This window comes from Falco peregrinus, chromosome 3, assembly GCF_023634155.1.
Source record: "Falco peregrinus isolate bFalPer1 chromosome 3, bFalPer1.pri, whole genome shotgun sequence".
NCBI lineage: Eukaryota > Metazoa > Chordata > Aves > Falconiformes > Falconidae > Falco > Falco peregrinus.
The window spans coordinates 44,162,731-44,179,490 of NC_073723.1; the positions used below are offsets into that span (position 1 = coordinate 44,162,731).

Sequence of the window (16,760 nt, forward strand, 5' to 3'; positions counted from 1 at the left end):
CAAAACAGCTCTACCAACCTAATGAGAATAGGAGAAGGCAAGTATTTGCTGTAAAATGTGCTGGACAGGTCTTTGTGATAGTGGTAGGGGAGGCAAAGATTGTGACTGCTGAACTCTGTTGAGGCCTCCAGTGCTGTTTGCTGTTCTTGTTTATCCCTGTTGCTGGAAGAACAGTTCATGTGGAGCAGCTGTGAAGAAGTGCAAATTCAGGTAGAAAGTCAAAAGTTTCTTAAAAAAGCTCATATGTCTAGTAAAGCATCTAGATACTATTTCTCCTATAAACAACAGGGGAAAGAGAGAAAACAAGATGAAAGACTACACAGAGATTAATTTACTAGCTCATTGCAAAAGTTAAAAGTGGAAGAAGTCTGAATACAGAGTCATTCTGTTTCTGGTTTTAACCTAATTGTTTTAAATTATGTCTTAGTTCTTTTAAGAAATTGACTAAAGGATGAAAGGAAAATCTGCAACCAATTCTGTCAAGGCACTTATCATTTTTTCCAGTTTTTTAATTTGTAACATGTATTAAAGTTTTCAGTTATCAGACAAATTTAATTATTCTTTTAATACTATTTTTGTATGTAGAAATCCTAAGACTTTCATCTGTCTCTGAAATCTTAAATAGTCCTCTGGGCTACAGGAAAATAGGCGCATACTGAGAAAAAATTGATAGCTTTTGTGTTTCCTTTCAGTGTATGCTGGAGAAGGTTGGAAACTGGAATTTTGATATTTTTCTTTTTGATAGACTGACAAATGGTGAGTTTACTTTTGATATTTTGTGTTTGATCTCTTTGCATAACTTAACTATTGCATTTATGTTGCGGTATGTGATTGCTTGTTCACTTAAAAGCACAAGTTTCCTCAGGTAGTACTTTTGATTTAATAGTCTTTAATCGAAGTTCTAGTTTGCCTGATCACTCTGTTAAAATGCCATTACTGTCAGTACTGATAATAATAATTGATTTGTAGAAGAGGCCATTCTTGTACTTTGTAGGTTGCTATTCTCTCTCAGTAATTTGAAGAAGTAATTGGATAGAAATTACCAAATAATTTTGCTAACAGTCTTTTTTTTTTTTTTTTTTTTTTTTTTTAAATTATGGAGTGCTGGTGATTTATGTTGTGTCTAAATGGTCATTTATGTTGAACAAGTATTTTTCTGATTAAATTTAATATTAGATAAAACAGTTCTGTTACTTCATAGTGCAATAAGAAGGCATGTTGGTATGAATGCATTATAATTACGACATAGAATAGAATACCTAGAGAGTTAGAAGTTGAGCAGACAGAAGCTGCCATATGCATAGCTTCTACAAAATACAAAAAGGAAGGGAATACTGTGGTTAGTTTTGTGCACCCATTACAAATAGGTAACTACATAAGTAGTTGATTAAAAAAAAAAAGTATAGTTTAAGTTAGGGACAGGCAGTTAGAAAAAAGATATGTAAATGTGCTGGAAAGGAGGAGGGAGGGCTGCTGCAGTGGGTAGAGTGAAGTTTCATATTATAATCACAGGAATGGAAGCTGAGTTTTGAATAGAATGGAAAGAGGAGGTGAGTCAGTCCAGCATCATGGTGACATTTGTGCCAGTGTGGAAAGTGAACAGAGGGCAGCACTTGCAGGTTTTACATCAGTCAAATGGAGTTGGTAGCAGAGATGCAGTTGGAGTGTTTAAAGTTGGCAGAAAGAGAAATGAAGTTCAGAAAGGAAAATGTGATGTCAAAAGATAATTTTCTCCTGTTTTGTTGAAGAGATGCTTGGCTTAATCTAGTGTAAAAGTAGTATCCTCAGAGTTTGATTTAATAGAGAAAATGGATAGAAAAAATGAAAACAATGAGGATTTTTAAAAAGAGAACATTTATATAGCTAATTATAAACTTTGGATTAGATAACTGAATTGAGAAAAAACTATGCGTGCAAAGTTAACTTCTTTGTAAGCATAGTTTATTTTGGATTAGTTTATCAGATTGGAGTAATCTGAAATAATCTTTTTATAAGAGGCCTTATCTACCTCTTAAATATGCTTTTTTCAAATAAATTTTAGATAATACCAGAACAGCTTCTATTGTGGTAGCCTTCCTATACCAGCTGATTTGCTGGTATTTAGTCATTTTGGGAGGACATTTTGAACAGGCAGTTTAGCTCTTGGAAATTTGTAAGGGGAAAATGCTGTACATAAAATACTCTGCTTGATGAGCTGCCCTGGACAAGCCCGTAAGAAACAAATTACTCAGTAAATGTTGTTCAAAGAATTGTGTATCTTATTGTGAGGAAGTGGCATGCACATGTAAATACATTAACCCTAGTAATAAGCTAGATTTAGCAGAAATTTTTGTCCTTTTGTACTTCAGTTTCTGTCTGTGCTAGGTTCTTTAATTCCTGCTAAATGAAGATTGTCAGTCAGTGTATGGAAAGTTATCTGCCAGTACCTATTGTTTGCAGAGCAAGTAACAGGCAAGTTGTTTCAAGTAAACATTTGCAGAGTATTTCTGCCTCTTAGTTGTTTTACCACTGCAAGAGATTATAATATTATAGCTATAAGTAGGTGAAGTATATTGTAAGCTTGTAACAGTATACATTTTCTAGAAAAACTTCAAGCTTTTTCTTTGCGTTCTGGGTGAAATAAGGAGTAGTTTAGCAAAATACATGAAAATGAGAGCATACATACAATGTATGCTAATTGATAGTGTTGGTTAGCTTTTTTCTTCACCTGATTATTTTTGTATTTGGTTTTAAGCTGTATGTCTGTCTGTGATATGTTCCACCATGATATTTATAAAATTGAATGCCATTGTAACAGGTTTGCATGTTGTGAAACCTGTTCCTTTTTTAATGTTCAGTAACATTTTCCTCCTATCAGTTGACAGTGGACAATTGGTGAATGCATTATAATTATGCAAAACCACTGGTGATTACTAGCGGAGATAGCTAATGAATCTTGTCGTGCAGTAAGATTTAAATAGTTATCATAAATTGGTGTAGTGAAATTTGCTTGTATTATTTTTGTGACCAATTTGTTTGAAATAATAGATTTCTTATGAAAGTGTCACTGATTTTATGGCTTCCAATGAATTAGTATTTTCATCTTATTTTTAGGAAACAGTCTAGTCAGCTTAACCTTTCATCTGTTTAATCTTCATGGACTAATTGAACACTTCCAGTTAGATACGATGAAACTTCGTAGATTTTTGGGTAAATACAGCTTTTTATTATGATGAATATTGCTGTTTATCCGCATTTTTATACCTTAACTGAAGTGCTGGTTAGAGTTTAGCAATAAGGTTTGAAGAGTACTGATGCAGTCAAGATTGTGCAGTGATTTAAATTATACTGATTGAAAAAATCTCTCAAAGTTTCTATGAATATGGAAATCTCCATGTTAAATCCAAGCAAGTATTAACAAGTTTAGTATTTTTGTAGCAGATGATGTATTGTATTTATTAAATCTAAATAATCGGGAATATATGTGAGACTGCATGACATTTTTATTGGGAAAGGCTAGACAGCTCTTTTCTTTGTTTTGATTTTCAGTTCTGTTTTATTCTTAATTTCTGAAGTTCATGATATAGTTTCCTGTGTTGAACATGCCAGCTTGACCATATTTAATGGTGTCAATTTGATGCTATCCCTTGCTTGCTCAAACTCTCCTACAAATAAGCACTGTACTGTGGACGTATAGACAGAGTGCACAGCAATTTTGCTTGAACGTTTGGGCCCATGGCACTGGAATGCTTCAACAGAAAGAGCTGTAAATATGATGCATAATATTCAAACCAAATGGTACTTACACTTAACAGCTGAAAGAGCTGTCTTTCTGCATCCCTGTACTGTAGGCACAGATGCTGGTGTGAGATTTCCTTCCTTTGGTTCTTGTGTGACAGAACCTTTAATTTTGTGGACTGGGAAGCTTTTTTTTTTTTTTTTTAACTGAGCAGGAGCAACAAGTTTCTAGTCCCTGTTACCAGGCTGTCACAGTTTCAGAGGAAACAATTTTGTGGTTACAAAGCTTGCCATTTAACAGGAGAAATCGCATTTGGAAGGCCTTTCTCCCCTTTCAAATAGAGGAATGTTTTTGTTTTCATCATTTAGTTCTCCTTCAGCTTTAAAAAATTTCAGTTCTGTCTTGCATTTCGTGTTGTTTTAAAGTGGTCTCAATTCTTTCCAGTTTCAAAGAGGTAGATTGGCTGACCTTGGTGATACCTGATGCATTGGAATGTGAAGCAAATAATTACAGAAATCTGGTCTTTGGCTACTCAAGCTGTAACTGAGTGTTTTGTCTTTCCCTTCATGCTTATTTCCTGGTTAGTTGAGATTTAGCACATGGCAGTACTTGAAATGAATGAAAGACCAGTTACGAATGACTGAATTAGTTAATCAATTATCAAAAGATAATGGTACTCTTAACTACATGTGGCTACTCAAAGACATAAGTCACTAAAGTTAGATTAGACCTGGAAGAAGGCAAAATTTTATTTTGGCTTTGCGATTCACCACCCTTTCCCTTTTCATTAATGCCTTACTAGCAGTAAGAAGAACATTTCTTAGCTCTGTCCTAGCCCGTCTGTCCAATCAAGGAACCTTTCTTCCAAATACAGCTTCTTAGCATAAACCAAATTAATTCTTTTCTTTTGCTACCTCTTATACCCTAATCCAAAGTAATCTGAAGATCAAATTCCAGAAAACTAGGAAAGCTCAAGTGGTCCATAGTGCCACACAAAATTCACTTTTTTGAGAACTTACTGGAATATTTTTAAGGAGAGAAATCTCATTTTAGCCATTTATTTTTGTGTGTGTGTGTATATATATATATATAAAATCTCACATATGTGTGTGTGTATATATATATATGTTTGTTTATACACATACAGAGTCTTCCTGTGATTTCCAAAGGTTACTTGGAGATCTGTCTCTTCCTACTGTGTGTTTTCAATTCCTTATTCCAGACCTGAACAGGGAGAGAGAAAATACTAAACAGTGCGTTCCTGGAAACATGGGGTGGTTGTTCCATTCTGGTTCTGGCAGAGTGATCAAAATATTTCCTGGGTCTGCTTTATTAAAATAAATAAATCAAGAAAATTCCAGACTTCAGGTAGCTGGACCAGCCTACGAAGCCACAAAAAAATTGAGTAAGCCAAGGAAATCCTCGTTCATGCACTGGATGTGAGGAATAGGTGAAAGGGAGTTCTACTGCAGGTTCATAGAGCCCAAAGATGCTTATTTTCATTATTTTCCACATGAGATGTCAGCTGTGCATTGAGAACTATTTAGATTCCATGATGGTTACAGTATTTTAACTTTTCATGCACCACAGCTCTTCACAAATGCCATGGCAGTTATGCTGTAGCATTACAGTCACAGTTGCCTGGTGGAGGGTACTGGATTGTAAACTGAGTAGAAAAAGAGGTTGTGAGTATAGTTGTTTGAATGGGATTGACAGACTGTAGTCAGCCAGGAAAATGCTCTTTTGAGGTTTGCTTGAAAGAGCTGATGTGTCATGTCAGGCAAAACTTTAGAATATAGTTTGATTGCTGTGCTTCAGATCTTCTCCCCCTACATCTTTTTTAACATTATAGTTCTTTCACTCTACATACTTGAGCTAATGTTGATGCCCTTTAAAGTATTCTACCTATAATGTTTAGACAACCAGGAAGATGGAGGAGAGCAAGGAAGAAGTTAAATAGGGAAAATTAAATCTAGGAGTGGTTAGTCAGACCATCATCTAAATGAGATTCTTTTCTAAATTGCGTATAGGCTTACATTTGCCTGAGTACAAGTATGAGAAGATCCCTAAACTATGTAGAGGTGGCTTTCCATGACCACTCTCCTGAAGGGGAAAGGAAAGCACTTCATGTGGCAGGAAAGCAATACCTAATTCCTCTGATCCTGTCTGTTTTCGAGGCATGATATGAAGGTCATCCTGATGCTTTGGTAAATAGTATTATCTTCATTTTGTATTCCAGGTTGCCTCAACATTCAGGCAGGCTAAATTATCCAAGGAAGCCTTTCCGGGGAAGTTCTCAAAGTCAAAGTATCTCAGATTATATATTGATTTCAAGTTGTTTAATTTTTGCTCTGAGATGATTTTACGTGTAGTTGATTTTCTTTAGAAAATACTGTTTCTTCATATAAAAATCTTTTATATCTGTGTCGTCGTTCAGCTGACAATTTATTGACTTTGACACTTTTACGCGTATGTAACTTGTGATATTGCATATTTCTGTGCCTAAAAAGGGCATATAAAATGGTACTTGAAACCTTGCTGTTTTATTTGATTTTGGGTATTTGTTATTTTCCTGCAGTTATGGTTCAAGAAGATTATCACAGTCAAAACCCTTACCATAATGCAGTTCATGCTGCTGATGTGACTCAGGCCATGCACTGTTACTTAAAAGAGCCCAAGGTAAGGGAGCGATCTCACTTTTACATCACATGCAGAAATACATGTATTTGTGTGTGTGCACATATATAAATATATGTGTATGCACATACACGCACTCTTAATTAAAAGCAAACAAACCTAAAAACCCAGCAAAACCCACTCTTGAACACAAAAAGTCAGGCAGTGATTCCCCATGTTGCTGAGGCTGTGGGTTCACACTTAGCACTATGCTTTTCTTTTTTCCCCTTCCGAGCTGGCATTGTCTTTTGTGTGATTTCGTGTTGAACCAGAATAGGGAATTAAGATTGCAGCTGTTTAACATAGTGCTGTGCCCAGAGACATTTACATAGAATTGCAGCCTGAGTCAGAGCTGACAATAACAAACCTGTGTGTGTGTTGCTTGGGGTAGGGTAGTTTTGTTTGGTGTTTCCGCCCCCCCCCCCCCCCCCCCCCCCCCCGAAACTACTGTTACGCTTGCTTTGCTCATCTGAATGAATGGTGTGCTTCTGCTAGAGGCACCTTATAGCAAGACATCAGGAATTGTCTTTGGCCTTTCTTAAAAAGGGCAGTGTGACAGACCTTAAGGAGTTGAGCTAGTTGAGTGTTTTTTACTACTTGGACTGCTGGCAGTCTGCTGTAAGTGATGTCTTAGACAATTTCAGGGCTACATCCTGTCCTTCTGTATTAAATTGAGAACTGTAGTCCTCTCTAGCTAGGTGAGACAAGTTATCTGCCTTGATGCAGATTATCACCCATCTGGTATTCCCGTGGAAAGAATAGCTCTTTATTCTGCTTCTGAGGTAACAACAAAGAAGATCTGGCTCCATGGGTGTTTTTCAGAGGTTCTTTGCCCGCTCTTCCCACACGGTTTCTCAGTGCTGCTCTCTGATCAATTGTTGATGCAGTGAGCCAAATCGGAGCTGTACACGATGAGCTTTTTTATGCTTGCAGTTTGGAAGCTATGAGCATTTTATATTTAATACCGGTGATGGAAGTTTTGTAATGCTTCGGATACAAGTATAGACGACGTATTTTTAGTAACGTATACAGCTACTGGTTCTGTTGCACCAAAGTGCTTTATAAACATGCGAGGCATGATATGTGGCAAATGCAACAGGAAATACGAACTTCTGTCCTTGCAGGGTGTTTGCTGCATTTGTGGGCAGAACTGTCCTCTCTGTTTTAGCGCAAGCTAGACTGTATTACTGAATTTAACTCACAGACCTCCAACCAAAAGTAGTAGCAGCTATGAGCAGTGAAAATAAGTCCATACAGTTTCATGATGAGTTAATCTACATGCACATACTTGAAAATATTTCTTTTTGGCAGATTTGGTTCTTTTCCTGGTCAACTTTGAAATACAATTTTGCCTAAGAGTAGAAATCCATTCTGAACTGTTCTAAAGTGTTCCAGAGCATTGCTTTCTTCCTGTTAAGATGAAAGGTTTTTATGTTTTTTTAAAATGTAGTCAGTATTTAAAGCACAATTGACACATACAGATAAGCTTGGTAAATGAGATGGAGAGCTAATTTTAAGAATTTGCTGCTTTTACAGGATCTGGTTAGGAATAGTAGCCAGAAAGGAGCGTTTTGTGTGCCAGCATTTTTTAGGACTGAACCTTCCCATTAAGTAAGAATAGTGCTTAAACCATTGTTGAAATTTTGTAGCTTTTGAGGGGGAAATACTGTGAGAAGTCAGAGGAATATTAGTTTTATGTTACTAAAATTTTCTCTGAGTTTCTATTGGCTGTTGTCACTTTTTTGTCTTTTTTAATAGTTATCTGTGCCCTTTTCTGAGGGCATACTTGTATTGCTTACAGAATTACATTTGTTGTTACTATCTTACAGCTTTCCAAATCTTTAACTCCATGGGACGTTCTGCTCAGTTTAATAGCAGCTGCCACACATGATTTGGATCACCCAGGCGTTAACCAACCTTTCCTAATTAAAACAAATCATTACTTAGCAACTTTGTATAAGGTAAGGACAAAATTGGTTTGTTTGTGAAAACCAGGTTTGGGGAATGCCTGAGGAGTACAGAAAAGGAGTATAAATTGTGATGTGTTTAGTTAGTGGTGGGTGTCAATCCAGACATTGCTTCCCTGTCACTGGGATAAAAAACCTGTGCAAACAAAGTATTCAGGACTTGTGAGTTTTAACCTCCTTGGAAAAAAAAAATAGTAAAGAAGAAAGGAAAACACCATTCCCAAAACACATCAAAACTGTCTGGTACCGCTCTTAGTATGTAGCTATTCAGTTTAAGAAAAAGTAATTGATACCTGTAATACCCTTTCCATTCACAGAATACCTCAGTATTAGAGAACCATCACTGGAGATCAGCAGTGGGATTGCTGAGAGAGTCTGGTTTATTTGCACATATGTCATTAGAAAACAGGTATGTTCATACAAAATCATAGTATCATAGAATATTTATATTCTAGGTATAGAATCACAGAATATGTGTATTCTATACATAGAATATATCTAAACTATTTTTATATATTAGTATGAGATGTTTGCAAACTGTTACTTAAGTAAGGCAGCCTTGCAAAACAAACTAAATTATTGCATGGCAGTTCTGAATACAAAATGTAGATTACTGTCTATTTTAAGAGTTCCTGGTTACTGTGCTATTGGAGTAGAGCAGTTCATGGTGCAATGTGATATTCGGAACATAACATTTACTGTGAGCACACTGCAGAAGTGTATTCGTCTAGTCAAGCACCCGTTCAGATTAAACTTGGCAGCCTTTTCCCATTCTGCCATCACAACTGTAGTTTGAAACAGACCCTTTTCACCTCCTTTAACAAGAAATAAGCTTTAAACAATTAGTTTGTGCATTTTTAAATGGGGGAAAAAACAGCACAGAAGAAAAATTATTAGTCTTCCTGAAAGCTGCCAATGAAACATCCTGGTATTTCTATGGATATTGTAGGAATTTTTCAGAGAGGGAAAACGAATAAAAGAAACAGTGCAGTTAAAACACTGATTATAAAGCTTGTTTTTGTGTAAGAATGAATGTGATAAAAAGACGTAATTCTAGTGAAGGCTGTTGTTCTTAATTGTTATGCTCTTTGAATGTGTGGTATCACTGATTTCAGGCAGCTGATGGAAAGCCAGATAGGTGATCTCATTCTTGCCACAGACATCAGTCAGCAAAATGAGTATCTGTCCATGTTTCGATCCCATTTGGATAGAGGAGACCTATGTCTGGAGAATGCAAACCATCGTCACTTCATTTTACAGGTGATCTTTTTGGTAATATTTTTTAAAACATCATTTTAGTGTTAAAAGTAGTTTACTTAAAATGCTAAATACTACTTCTGCCAGGCTATCTCCTCCTTTCAAAGTGAAGTAGAAATAATTTTTAGTCATTTTGTTTCATTACAAGTTTGTTCCCTCTACTTCAATATCCCCCGCTCTCAGCACTTCTCCCGAGTGATGTCGTGTTTTGGTAAGTCTGATAACTTAGAGCTGCTACAGCAAGGAGAGATGTGTTTCCAAGACAAGGCTTAGTTCTTCTGATGACTCCAGTGCAGTCTCAGAACTGTGAAATGCTTTGTCAGAACATATTTTGGGAAAGCATACTGTTGTGAATCAGTTTGCAGCTGTGCTAGGGAGAGGTTTAGCAAGCTTTCAAAACAAAAGCCTTGAGAATCTCTTTAGGTTTATAGAAATCCCTATTATTAGGTTCATATTGTGGACAATAGAAGAAAGTGGACAGATGAGACCAGAATGCAAACCATTACTAAAAACGTGACCTTCAGAGCCAGAAATGGAAAATGCTGTTTACTTTGATGTTTCTTTTTCTGTATTTATTGTTGTCTCCTGTACTAGTGAATATACTGAATATTTTTATATTATTAATATACTGAAATACTTTGACTTCACTGAATTTCCATATTATTCAGAGATGATCATGAGATCTGATAGTTCCCTGGGCATTTTTTAAATACGATTATAGAACGTGACTTTAGAGAGAAGCACAAATAGTAGGTAGGTTTGTTATTCACAAAACTTAAAATAATCTGCTGTCAGGAAATAAATAATTGCAGATGCTTCTGTTGGAGGGAGAGGTGATCTAACACTGTGTGTTAACTTACTAGATGGCTTTGAAGTGTGCTGATATTTGTAATCCATGTCGGACGTGGGAGCTGAGTAAGCAGTGGAGTGAAAAAGTAACAGAGGAGTTCTTCCATCAAGGCAAGTACGGGTAGACCTATCTGTTGGTCCATAATGTATTTACTGTGGAGAGAGCAACCATGAGTCATAGCTTCTGGCGAATAAAGGGATTTATATTTAGGGCTAATAGAGATTTACAGTACAGTATGCGAAATTTTTTACTTTCATGGGATGTACTTGCAAAAGGTAGATGTTACGAAAAGCCAATAAAGAATCTTAGAATCTGAACCTGGAATGGCTGGTGCAATAGATCCATCAGCCTGAAAGGTGCCTCAGATGAATAAATATGCTCACTTTAAATTTACCTAGTGGTTTCAATAAATTATGAAACATATTCATCATGTATCTGTAGTTTTTAAACTTTAGCTGTGAGGCCTGTTGGTAAGCAGGTAAGAGCTAGGGAGGAGATTTTTAATTACCACATAGTTAAGGCTGCTTACGTAAGCAGTTAATAAAGCTTTTAATTGACAAATGGAGTGAATTTTCTCCATCGCTATTGTTTTAATAATAAAGTATGCTTCTCGTTTCTTAAGGCTAGTTTAGCTGACTTGAGACTTGCTAATTTGTGTGTGGATATGATAAATGGGGAACAGACTGCTTTATTTGGTGATAGTCATGTGAAGCTTACTCTTAGATAAAGGTGAGAGGGAAGCAGAACAACAAATTGGCTTTGGTGAGAAATTGCTGAAGGCGAAGCTGTTCACTTCCATATTGCTAAGGGCGGGGATTTTAATTTGTCATTCTATGGCAGCCTAGGAGGTTTTGCAAGGAAGTATGTTAGTCGCTCAGGAAACCTGTGATTTTATGTTTTTTCTTTCATTATTTTTTGATGAAAAATACAAAGTACTGTTAGTCTCACTGAGAGACCTACTTGGGTTTTTTGGGAGATGGGGGAGAGAAGTAAACGCATTCAACCAACTGCAGGATACTGTCCTTGTTAACCAACTTCCACAACTTGCCAGTCTTGGTATTTGGTCGCTCCATTTGGGTCTGGACTTGATGACTTAACAGTTGTAATATACTTTTATTTCTGTAGGAGATATTGAAAAGAAGTATCACTTGGGTGTGAGTCCGCTTTGTGACCGACAGACGGAAACTATTGCCAACATTCAGATTGGTAACTGCATTTCAATTTATTGTAGTAGATTTCTTTCAGGATGCAATTTGAAAACACTACCTTTTAGATACATTTCCTAGAGCTTGTACCTGCTCTGTGTGTATGTGTGGCAGCGTTTTTTTTCAATGTGCTTGGTAACAGTCCTCCCTTGAATTTGAGGAGTTTCAGTGTTCATGAAAGGTGCTGCACTGGCAGTCCTGGCGACCGAAGCCCTTCTGTTTCCTCACAGAGCAGGTACAGCATGGGAAGCAGCTCCTGACTTTTTGTGCTGCTGCCCAGAACTTTCCTCACCTGAAGTGGCCACTTTGGGAGGAGGCATGTTCATTGCCCTTGCCAGTGCAATCTCGGGTGCCTTTTGCAGCGAGGTTGCCACAACAGGGCTCCAGCTCTCTGGGTTAAGCTTTCTGGAATGTTAGCGTTCCTTTTAAATGCAGCCGTAAGAAGGGTAGTGGGCAGAGATTTGATGGGGAATGGTGAATGGCCTTTTTTATTGTTGTTCTTGTTGGATTTTAATCCTAACTGGATTGGATTTTAAATAGTAAAGTTAGTTTTTATAGTTATTTTTAATAAAGTTGCTTATGTAGATTGAGTGGGGCTCAGTTAAAAACACAGTAAAGGATACATTTAACCACAAGCACAGTACGAACTGGTGCTTTAAATTAAGAGACAAAACCTGATCTGTTAAATCAGATGCACCGTTTAATTTAGAATGTTAGAAAATCATACATTTCTGTAATTGACAGAATTAAATTGACTTTTTGGTTCATGGAAATAGACACTATAAATAAGTGCACTTGCACATACACACAAATACGTATATAAATGTTTGTGTGCTGATGTTTTGTGGCCTTTTTGTTTAAAAATTTCTATCACTTACATTTTTAAGTATTCTTAGTCAACTTAATATCGTGAAAAGAATACCTTCCTTTTATTCCCCTCCTGTAGTATAGTTCAGACTGTCTGTGGGATATTTTGTCATGAAATCTTTCTTTTAGAAATGTAGGTTTTCTAAAGTAATTAGTTGCTGATGTTTAGATTCTCCCCCCACCCCATGTTCTCCAGTATTTTCCTTTATTTGGTCATCGTTGTGAAAGACAGGTTAATTTGTTATCCAATATAATGCTGTTCTTTTGAGTGACTAGTAAAATCTTTTGCATTTTGAGAGATTATTTTGTAAAGATGCCCTAAATACTGAAATGAATGTTTAAGTGCATGTTGGAGAAGAGTAGTCTGATGCAGTTTATCTTTTGCTACTGAATTTTATTTAAAATATCGGAGTATCGGGGGGGGGGGGGGGGGGTGGGTGTCCGTCCATTTGGTTTATTTTTTTTTTTCACCTGGATGTTTGTTTGCCTTTTTTTGAAGGTTTTATGACCTACTTAGTGGAACCTCTGTTTGGGGAATGGGCCCGGTTTTCAAACACCAGGCTGTCACAGACAATGCTTGGCCACCTGGGACTGAACAAGGCTAGCTGGAAGGGGGTGCAGAGGGAACAGTCTGGCAGTGGTGATGACGTTGACCCCGCTTTTGAGGAAATGGACTCAGACATATTACCTCAGGAACCTCGACTGTCCTGACCTCAGTCTTCATGACAAAACTGCCTCTTCTCTTGGTATCTGCACGGTTGGATTAAAGGAGATACTTGCCAGCCCAAGGTTTTGGTAAAATGGTAAAATGATGCCAGCATTATTTATTTCCAAGTTTTCCTTTGACACAGACCATTTGAACCAGAATTTTTTTTAACTGCAAGATCTGAACATAGAGCAATATGCATACGCCTCAGTTGGTTTTCGTTCGGAACCTTGAATATGCAAAGCACAGCAGTGACTGAGCCTTGGAGGAACAGTACGAAAGCTTCACCGTGCCACATGGCTTTGGTTTTTTGGTGGAATTTGGAATACAGTCTTCAAATCTAAGACTTGAGATGGATTGTTCCACTTCCTCGGAATTCAGCAAGACTTGCATAAATGTGTTCAAAGCATACCTTCCACTCAGTCCCTGTTTTAATACGGAAATGTGAAGTGCCCATCCTCTGCTGCCTCTGGCAAGACTTGATGTTTACAAATGTACTCTGAAACTATTGGTTCTAGACTTAACCTTTGCGCATGGCTGTGAAGGAACCACTAACTTGGTTTTTTGCTTTTTTAAAAGAAAAAGATCAAATCTGAGACCGCAGCTCTTGTTTCTTTGGATGCCAGAAAAGCCTCCCATTTGCCATAATTTTGTTTGTGCACTGGGAACTGAGCATTCATCATAGAGCACAGCCAAGCTTTACTCCAGTGCTATATGGGAATGCAATTTTTTAATGGCGGAAAACACTTCCGAATTTGGGAAGGGAAGGGGTGGGGGTGGGGGGGAAGTGTCCGAACTGCATTGCGATTCTGCAGTGGAAACATCGCATGTTGTTTTCACTATTGTACACTTGAACTGCACATGCAAGAAAAAGGTGGAATGTCTAAACACCATAATCAGCTCAGGGTATTTGCCAATCTGAAATAAAGTGGGATGGGAAGCGTGTCCTTCAGAACAAGGGTACAAATGCCCCTTTCGCTGCAGCGTGTGTGTATGTGTGGGTGTGTGAGTATGTTTGGGATAGGGGAGGGCGGGAGGGTACAGGGAAGGGTTTGAACGGCAACTTTTTTTTTTTAATTTATTCTTTTAGAATGTGACAATTTCATGAACAGCCACACTGGGGAGGAAACTGTAACAAATTGCTACAGATGCCTTAAACTATGCACAAAGCTAAGTGACCAAATTTGTTTTTGATTTGAAAAATAATAATAAAAAAGTGCATTGTTTACGTATTCCTCCCTCTACTGAAACATTACCCACTGATGGGTATTTGATGGGAAAAGGAGAAAATGTTTTTTAGGACAAAATTAAAGGACTAATTTTAAACTTAAAACATTCCATTTTTGTAATTTGTTTTACATTGTTTTAAGTACAGTAAGCACAACTGTAATCTAGTTTGAGAAACTGGTGCTTTCTTTTAGTTCATTTGTATTTCCCTGTTATTATTGTAAAAGACTGTTTATTAATTCTGTTTACAGTTTGTTGCAACAGCCATTTTTGGGAGAGAGCTTCAGCGTAAAGCCATTTGTAAAGGCTTTGCCATATTCATTTTAATATGTGCCTGTTGCTGTTAACTTTTAATTAATAAAAAAAAAATCTTTTCACATCATGCTCCTGTACATTTAAGTTATGACTGAGTCCAGCATTATGGGAAGGTAGCTAAGGCTGCAGTCAGCTTCCACTGTAAAAGTAAGCCAACTTCTGGATTTGAAAATACTAGTCCTCGTATGCCAAGATTTATTGCCTCTCGGAGCTTGGCCTTTTACTGTTTTGAAAAACAAATCACGACTTCCCCAATTGTTTCCCTTCTAAAAATTGTTTACTATTCTTTCATGTTCCCTGGAGTAGTATCATTAATCTCAGAGTGGCCATGTTTAGAGAAATAAATTTATAATTAAACCATTTTTTTGAACGTGCGTGAACTTCCTTCCTTTGCTGTCAGTGCAAGTTCTTGCCGTTGTCCGACTTCAACAGAGAAGGATCAGATGGGGTAAGGAGCCTTGGTTATAATTTGCAGTAACAAAAAAGCCTTATTCCAACAGGTTGTCTCCACAAGGGTGATACTTGCCAGCGCCAGTGGTGGTTGGAGCTGTCAGAACACAGAGGTAACGGCTGTACCTCGCTACAGAACTGCAGCTAAGCTTCCTTACGGCCTGTACAGGTTTGTAGGGTTAAGTGTGGAAAAGTACTGATTCATCCCAATTTTTGAATAAAACATATGCCAAGCCTGCAGCTATTTTCAAAACAATCACTAAAACCAGTATCTCCTCATGTCTTCTGTGACTCACATTTTTTTAAAAATGTGACTTGGTTAAAGCTAGGGCCTCAACAGCAATATAAACTCTGCTACTTGTTACAGGCTATTAGCATATTTGAATAGGTAATTTTAATGAAAATGAAAATTAATGAATTTAAAAACATGTAAATAGCAATATTCCAATTAATATTTATAAGCAACCTGTGATGCTTTAACATGCTGCAATCTTGATGTCATCTGCTCTGATAGGAACCAGTACAGCTCATCAAAGCGCTAGAGTAAAACACTAGTAGTTTTGTTTTAAGCCACCCTTCCTGGAAACGGGCTTCTGTCTTTTCCTGCTAGACTGGATTTAGAAAAGACTAAGCCTCTTCTTGCACATGCTAGCCTTCTGCAAATCTACACTGAACTTCAGCATTCCTACAGCTTAGAAGTTTCATGTGAGAGCTGGGAGCACAGGTACGCCAGCAGCGTGCCTGATGTGCTACAGCCGCTGCCAGCCAGCCTGTGTGAGTCCAGAAATGTGTTACAGGATGGAGGCCAGGTCCTCGCCGTCGTTTTTTTTAAATCTACAGATCTGGTCCCAGCGGGCTGCACTACTCGCTTGCACACATGGACAGATACAAGCAGGCCCCAGGTCTCTGCCCAGTGCACGTCCGTGTCCGTAGTTTGAGTACTTCTGCCTGAGGTGGTTTTCCATGGTTGGTAGCACTGTGTGGGTGACAGACTTCAAGCAGACAGATACAAATGAAGGTACAGAAAAGTATGAAATAGAATTAGTAGACGGCAGCTTTGTGATTCCATTTCCTTGCGCAGATGACACTTCTTTTGCTATCACTTTACATCACTAATAAGCCTTGCCACAAGTTTTTATATTTCTGGGGTGATGGATGTCTGCACCTCACATAGGCAGTTCAAACGGACCATGTTTGGTGTGGGGTTTTCTCATGCTTGAGCCTAGTTTAATAGGTCAAGCGACCCTCTCAAGTTTACGAGTTAATGATACAATTGCACCGAGTTACTTCATTTGAACTCCTGACACAACGTAAGCTGAAACACTTTCAACAGAGGCTTTGTCTCTGAAAGAAGAGAAACAGCAGAGGGTTTTTTGGGCCAGCTGTTCTGAAGCTGTGGCCTTTGGGGAGTGGGGGTGGGTAGTGGTGGTTGTGCCACACCAAGGGCCTATCAAGGGACCCCAGAGCACCAGGGGACAGAGAGGCTGTCCAACTACCTTCCTGTTACATTTGTGGTGAGGCA

General features: G+C 37.7%; 1 protein-coding gene across 3 annotated transcripts in view; it reads left to right on the forward strand.

The window, feature by feature from the left end:
• PDE7A (phosphodiesterase 7A) overlaps positions 1-15,158 on the forward strand; it is a 78,416-nt gene extending 63,258 nt beyond the window's left edge. For 2 of the 3 annotated variants that reach the window (XM_055798522.1, XM_055798523.1), the window contains 9 exons: positions 693-756; positions 3,094-3,189; positions 6,297-6,397; positions 8,224-8,355; positions 8,679-8,770; positions 9,477-9,621; positions 10,482-10,578; positions 11,594-11,674; positions 13,040-15,158. In XM_055798522.1, coding sequence (XP_055654497.1) covers positions 693-756; positions 3,094-3,189; positions 6,297-6,397; positions 8,224-8,355; positions 8,679-8,770; positions 9,477-9,621; positions 10,482-10,578; positions 11,594-11,674; positions 13,040-13,251 — 1,020 coding nt within the window. In that variant the 3' untranslated portion in view covers positions 13,252-15,158. The remainder of the gene's footprint in view (positions 1-692; positions 757-3,093; positions 3,190-6,296; positions 6,398-8,223; positions 8,356-8,678; positions 8,771-9,476; positions 9,622-10,481; positions 10,579-11,593; positions 11,675-13,039) is intronic. The other variant, XM_055798524.1, reaches the window with a different exon arrangement.
• Positions 15,159-16,760: the final 1,602 nt, after the last annotated feature.